The 7,013-nt window shown below is 33.2% G+C and overlaps 1 protein-coding gene and 1 long non-coding RNA gene across 2 annotated transcripts; one reads left to right on the top strand and one right to left on the bottom strand.

The window, feature by feature from the left end:
* Positions 1–1,872: 1,872 nt before the first annotated feature.
* LOC111388296 (serine/threonine-protein kinase UCN-like) lies at positions 1,873–3,936 on the top strand. The gene is made up of 2 exons (XM_023012976.1): positions 1,873–3,403; positions 3,877–3,936. The coding sequence occupies exon 1, from the start codon at positions 2,064–2,066 to the stop codon at positions 3,219–3,221; it is 1,158 nt and encodes a 385-aa protein (XP_022868744.1). The 5' UTR covers positions 1,873–2,063; the 3' UTR covers positions 3,222–3,403; positions 3,877–3,936.
* A 2,162-nt stretch (positions 3,937–6,098) lies between these two features.
* On the bottom strand, positions 6,099–6,778 carry LOC111388298. Its single transcript, XR_002701546.1, has 3 exons — positions 6,660–6,778; positions 6,513–6,570; positions 6,099–6,361 (listed from the first exon to the last, which is right to left on the bottom strand). It is a non-coding gene; the product is annotated as an uncharacterized LOC111388298 (long non-coding RNA).
* Positions 6,779–7,013: the final 235 nt, after the last annotated feature.

Genomic DNA, 7,013 nt, shown 5'->3' with positions numbered 1-7,013 from the left:
ATATGACTTATCTAACTTAGAAATAATATAGAAGTTTACCATCCTTAATTAGTTATACTTACGAGTTATTTTGACTAATGACTAATGGAAATCATGGCCGACCAAACATCATCAATGTGTTTCACAACTTTTTCTCCAAAAGTGCATAGGTTGGCAACTAATTTGACGTATGGATGTATACATATAGAAAGTTAATAGTTTTTTCTTGCCTTTTACTTTGAACTTAGGTGGAAGGTTTCATTTTCTCCTGTCTAATGATGGCGGACAATAACAATTTTTTTTACCCTTTTTTTTATTTTAAAAAAGTATATTTTTAGGGTTAAGAAAATCATGGTGGGACTATTATGTTTCAACGAGGCTCTAAAGATTTCCTCAAAAAATTGTTTTCAAGATCTCTTGTCACCTAAAGGTAGAAAAATATGGGATTTTTTAAGTGTGTATTTATTATAAATGTTAGAAGATGTGCACATTATTAAATTAGTTGGTTTGATTGAAAAATTCAAGAACCATTTGAAGTTCAATGATGATTTTCTTTTAAAAAAAAATGGATGGTTAGAATCCGTAAAAAAGAAGAAAAACTTAGGAATAGTGACTTCACTATAAAAATCGACCAATTCACCTTTAAATTTTTGGTTTATTTTCTTTAATTTATCAAATTGGATATTCAAATGACGTGAAAGTGAGATCTTGTACCCATGTTTAATAATTCACCTGTCATAATACATGAAACAAATTTTCCGATCATTTCATTTATTTCAATTATGCTGCTTCAAACGAAATTGATGACTTGGATGACGATCTAGGTTTTTAATGTGAGAGATGAATGAAAAAGTATTGAGTAAATTAAGAACCTTAATTAGATATATTTAAATGTTGATTCGATCACAATTCAATCCTTTGACTCTTTAGCTATTATGGGTCGATGTGCGCTCATCAGATTTTTTAAGTATTGGTATTTATTGGATCTCTGATCTTATTTCCTTAAGTTTGGTATAACTTAATCAATACTAATCCACTGGAGGAGCGTCACATGATATAAGAAAATTATTGTAATATTATATAACTACTGAAATAATCTACTTCAATTAGACAAACAATCAACAATATATAAGATGACCAGATTAATAGAATAAATTGTTTAATCAAACACGTGAATAATTTATGAAGAGCCTCAATGTTTCCAAGATAGGTTTCAGATATTATATTAAATTAACACGAGCTTGTTTGGTTAAGCTTAACATAATTATTAGATAAATTAAATTTACTTATAAATAATAAAAGAATTTTCTAAAATTGAAGAATATTTTTTTATTAGTAGAGGAAGAAGGAGGAGGAGGAGAAGAAGATGATGATGATGATGATGAAGAAGAAGAAGTCGGTTTACTTTTTTTTCTTTTTCTTTTTCTTTTTTTTTTTTTAATCTTGTTGAGAAATTTTTTTTCACGAATATACTTTGCTCTTTCTTATTGTAGAAAATGACTATTTTTTTATATAACCATATTCTTTATTACAAGAGAAGGGGGGAAAAATGGTTGAGAAAATTTACATTCAGAGTCATTACTTTATTGATACTTTGCACGTAGGTCCCTATAGTTATATTTATAACGATAAGAAAAATGACAACTGCAATAAAAGGACTAGGTTTGACCTTCTGTTTATGAGGACATGAAAACTTATGTTTTCAAGAGATTGGGATTACAAAGGAAATGAAAAATTTTAAGACATAAATCATGTGGTTGTTTCTCGAATTTTGGTCATCGTATGGCGTATCTCCTCGTCTTGTGGCTCAAAATCACTAGTCGATACAAAGTTTCATACTTTCAGGAAGAAAAATGTAATAGAATTTATCCCACATTTTCTAACATTCACAATGTGGTTCTTTAAAGGACACCCGACTAGAAGGAAGTAGGAACAGTTCCTAGAGGGATACTTGTGTAAACAAACAAAAATAGCTTATAATCATCCAAACAACCCCCCTCCGTCCCGCTCAAATTGAGTGTATATATATCTTCTCTCCTCCTATGTATGTATAGATTCTGGTACTCTTTTCTCTCCAAAATACAATGGATAGCACTACAAAACCACCGCCGGCGTTAGACCTGAATAACCTACGAGCCATCAAACTACTAGGTAAAGGTGCCTTAGGCACTGTCTTTCTTGTTCGTCACAACTCACTTGACTCCTTCGCCCTCAAGGTGGTGGAGAAATCCTCCCTCCACCGTGCCCACCACGAAATCTCCGTCCTCAGCCGCCTTCAAAACCACCCTTTCCTCCCTTCCCTGCTTGGATCGTCGGAAAATCAAGAAATCATTTGTTGGGCCATACCATACTGTCCTGGAGGTGACCTTAACGTCCTCCGTTACCGGCAAGCGGACCACGTTTTCTCACCGGCCGTTATTCGTTTCTATTTAGCTGAAATCATTTGTGCTCTTGAACATCTTCACAAGCAAGGCATTGTTTACAGGGACCTCAAGCCGGAAAACATCCTTGTACAGCAATCTGGTCACGTCACACTCACGGATTTCGACCTATCTCGTACCTTAACACCCAGAAAAGCATCTACCCTGCAATTTTTTTCCGATCATGAGGAGGAACCTTCATTGAAAAAGAAGGGTTTCAACAATACCAAGAAAGGATTGAAGAAAGCGAAAAGTGCACGTGTGTCGCCTGTAAGCAGAAGAAACACGATTGAATTTCCAAACAATGAGCGTTCAAATTCTTTCGTTGGCACCGAAGAATACATGGCGCCAGAAATTATAACCGGAGCCGGCCATGAATTTGCAGTGGATTGGTGGGCTCTTGGAGTGCTTTGTTACGAAATGCTGTATGGGAGGACACCGTTTAAGGGGAATAATCGGAAGGAAACTTTCCACAAAATATTAGCGATGCAGCCGGAGTTCGTCGGAAAACCCGATTCATTAACGGATTTGATCGGAAAGTTGCTGAAGAAAGACCCCACGCGCCGTTTGGGATACCAGAGAGGCGCATCTGAGATTAGGGAGCATGAGTTCTTCCGCGGGTTGAAATGGGACTTGTTGACGGAAGTTTTACGGCCGCCGTTTCTGCCGTCGAGAGATGAGACGGAGATAACGGAGGAGTTGGGTAATGGTGGAATTGATATAACGGATTATTTTCAGAAGTTGAAGGCTCCGCCGTCCCCGTTACGATCGCCGTCACTTGACGAGCCTGAAGAACATAGCATTTCATTAACGGAGTTCTGAAGTAATTTTCTCTTTTTTTATTTTCCTTTATTTTTGAATAGATTTATGTAAATAAAATCAGGTACCGTGCGATATGGACACCGTTGTCAATTATGAGTAGATCCTAGTTGATACAGATACAAATTAGAGTTACAGACGTTGTAATTTTTATTTCGTCTTTGTGGTTTGGCTTGAAAAGTATGGTTCAACATTTTTATTTGGAACCGCTTAAATCGAAGCTTTACGTAAAGTACATTTCAAAATGTGGGTCGGACTAAGGTGTGAGAATTACTCTTTGGTGCTTCAATTTAATATTTTGTACATTTAATAATAGATATTTGTTATTTAGAAGCAATGAATTATTCCTTGCCTTTGGATATAACTATAGGAATATATAATAGGAAAATCATTAAATTCTTAACTTGACAAGAAAGAGAATGATGATTGCATGACTTTATTTTAAAATCTATGTAAAATTGGACGTAAAGAAAGACAGGTTTACAGATGCAACAACCAAGAAATCATTAATCTAAATTTGAATTCATTAAGTTACTATCGACGAAATATTCTCAAATTGTGGGACTAAATTTCATGATATTAACTTAATTTAAGAAGGTATAAAGTTTACGCTCCTCACTTATTATATTATTCCACACATAGAACGATACAAATTTAGGTTCAACATTTTTATTTGGAACCGCTTAAATCGAAGCTTTACGTAAAGTACATTTCAAAATGTGGGTCGGACTAAGGTGTGAGAATTACTCTTTGGTGCTTCAATTTAATATTTTGTACATTTAATAATAGATATTTGTTATTTAGAAGCAATGAATTATTCCTTGCCTTTGGATATAACTATAGGAATAAATAATAGGAAAATCATTAAATTCTTAACTTGACAAGAAAGAGAATGATGATTGCATGACTTTATTTTAAAATCTATGTAAAATTGGACGTAAAGAAAGACAGGTTTACAGATGCAACAACCAAGAAATCATTAATCTAAATTTGAATTCATTAAGTTACTATCGACGAAATATTCTCAAATTGTGGGACTAAATTTCATGATATTAACTTAACTTAAGAAGGTATAAAGTTTACGCTCCTCACTTATTATATTATTCCACACATAGAACGATACAAATTTATTGAATTCCCACTTTGAATAAGTGGTTTCTATTAATAAAATAATTGATTTTTAACTTTAACTCATATGTTCAAGTTTATGAAGTTAGATTTTACTTCATAACCTAAAGCGAAATTTTGACATTTGAAGTGAGGCGTGTTCTTAAGAGGGCGAAGTGAGCATAATATTCATTTTTCAAGATATTTATACTACTTTTGGAAGTTTCAATTTTGTTAAAATTCCAAATACCTCCCTGAGATTACTAATAATATCAGAAACCCCCTTCCTTTTAAAAAAAAAAAAATTACACGAATTTGCCTAAATCTAAAATCAAAGAGAAAATGGTGGTATCATTTGACAACGTGGGGTGAATGATTTTAGAGGGGAGGGGCATCCGTGTGTGTGTAGTAATTACTAATTAAACCAATTACAATAAAGTTGTATAGCTTTGGGGACCCAGTTGCGCTTTAACTTTCACAGAAAGTGGACGTAAAGGACCAAACTTTTGACAGTTTTTTTCTACCTTTTGGCCAAATTGAACGGTAGGAATTGATCTATGCTTCTCATGACTTCAGTGAAAAAAAAAAATGAAAAAAGAAACGGTGAATAAACTTTAGTATGTCCTATGAAGTCATTATTCTAATACAAGTGAACAATACAACGTAAACTTAAGAGTAACGATTGGGCTATTTCATGTCGACTTAGGGGTTTAAAACAGTTTAGAATAAAATTTTATTAAATTTGTTATGTGAAAGTGTTGGAATAGATGTTTAGCTTTTAACTAGGGAAATTTGTGGTCGATATTCATAGCAATATGGTCTCAAAACTTTAAATTGTAGCAATTGCATTTCAAATCTTTCAAAATGTGCAATAAAAGGATCTATGGATGGTTTCCGTCCAAAAGTCCGTTTATTGGCCAAAATGCCATCATTCTTCGGATGGAAAAACTTCCAAATTTCCTTCTACTGCATATTTTTTAAAGAACTACTATGGATTGAAGGTTCGGAAATACACTGCAAATTTTTAAAATGTGGGACATCGGGAGCAAATTTCCCTTTAATTATCAAGTAAAAGTTATATATTTTTGACCAAGCCAACCCTAATTACAATGAAAAGAATTGATTTTAGCAAGTCTGTTGAATTGGGAATTACATTCAATATAGTCTCTGCTATGATTTGGTCAAAATTTGAGAATGGGATCCGACGTAGATGTAAGCTAGCCAATGATGGATTAAATATTCACCTAAGACCATTAAGTTTGATTATTATTATTATTATTATTATTATTATTATTATTGTGTGTGTGTGTGTGTGTGTGAATTAGGTGTAAAATGAACGAACTACTCAATTAATTCAGTTCAAACATGAATTTCGCACTCGTAGCAAAGATATATGGGAAGTTTGACACATATAATGTGGAAGGTATACAATGAATCCAACAAATTTTAGAATGAACATTTCAATGGAATTTAAAATTAACTTCATTTATTTTCGAGCCAATCTTGACCTAACTTCAACCACTTTGAACACAGGTGGAGTTAAGAGAATATATATATTCTTTTTAAAACTGTCTAGACCATAGAGAATTTGGGTAGACCTCTACCAATCTATTGGAGAAATTTTGTATCACTTATTTCCGGGTCATTAGTTCAAAACGTCCATATCTTTTAAGTTTATTGTGAAAAAATTCCTACCTTCGTTTTTAGGCATTCCTTATTTCCACCTTTTTTTATGGAAACGTCCTAACATCCACTTAAAATCACTTGCTCCTCCATTCAATACAAAAATACATTTTTCTTTTCAAACACCAAGGATAAAATATTCTCAATCCATTTACACCCCCCTCTTCCCGCCTTCAACATCCTTTCATAACAAGTTCCATGTAAGAATTTACTCAAATTCTCTTCTGTGCACCATTTACAATAAAAGAAGTCAACGAAAAGCACGAACCTCCCTTCATACACCACATTGTTTGGTTTATCATAAAATTGGCCTTCATAATGTACTTCAACAGTAAAATATTCAGGATTAACACCTGTATACAATAATATAAAGTTCACATCAAAATCAAGCAATAAAATTGGAAATTTTAGGCCTTGATTCTAACTGGCAAATAAATTGAAATTATGTGAATGCACAGTGGAATTGGATGAATTCACATAGAAATTAGGAAATGAATATTATACCATAAATGGGTTGCTAGGATTTCTCAAAAACGGAAGAAACGTGTTGCCCCTCGAAGGTCTGCATAACGAAAAAGTATCAAAACTCGACATAGATTCTCAATCGTGCAAAACACTAAATTACGAAATGAAAAAAAAAAAAAAACCTACTTGTAATGTCTCTTACCTTTGCTCTTCCAAAATTTATCACTACGTGCTTCCACTATGCGCCCACGAGATGAGATGATAGCATATCAGAGGAGAAGGAAGGAAAACTTGTACAAATAGGGAAAAAAATGACTTTTTTTGAAGAAGAAACCTCGACGGAACCTTCATGCGTAAGAGAAGATGAAGGGGTGTAAATGGGTTGAGACTATTTTACCCTTGGTGTTTAAAACGAAAATTATATTTTTGTAATTAATTAACAGAGCAAGTAACGATAAGTGGATGAAATGACGTTTTCCGCAAAGAAAAATTGAAATAAGGGGAAAAAAGTCAAAAAATAAAAAGTAAAAACGTTTTCCT

This window comes from Olea europaea, unplaced genomic scaffold (assembly GCF_002742605.1).
Source record: "Olea europaea var. sylvestris unplaced genomic scaffold, O_europaea_v1 scaffold4820, whole genome shotgun sequence".
In the NCBI taxonomy this organism is placed as follows: Eukaryota; Viridiplantae; Streptophyta; class Magnoliopsida; order Lamiales; family Oleaceae; genus Olea; species Olea europaea.
The sequence above is the reverse complement of the archived record's forward strand: the minus strand, read 5'-3'. Positions and strand labels throughout refer to the sequence as shown.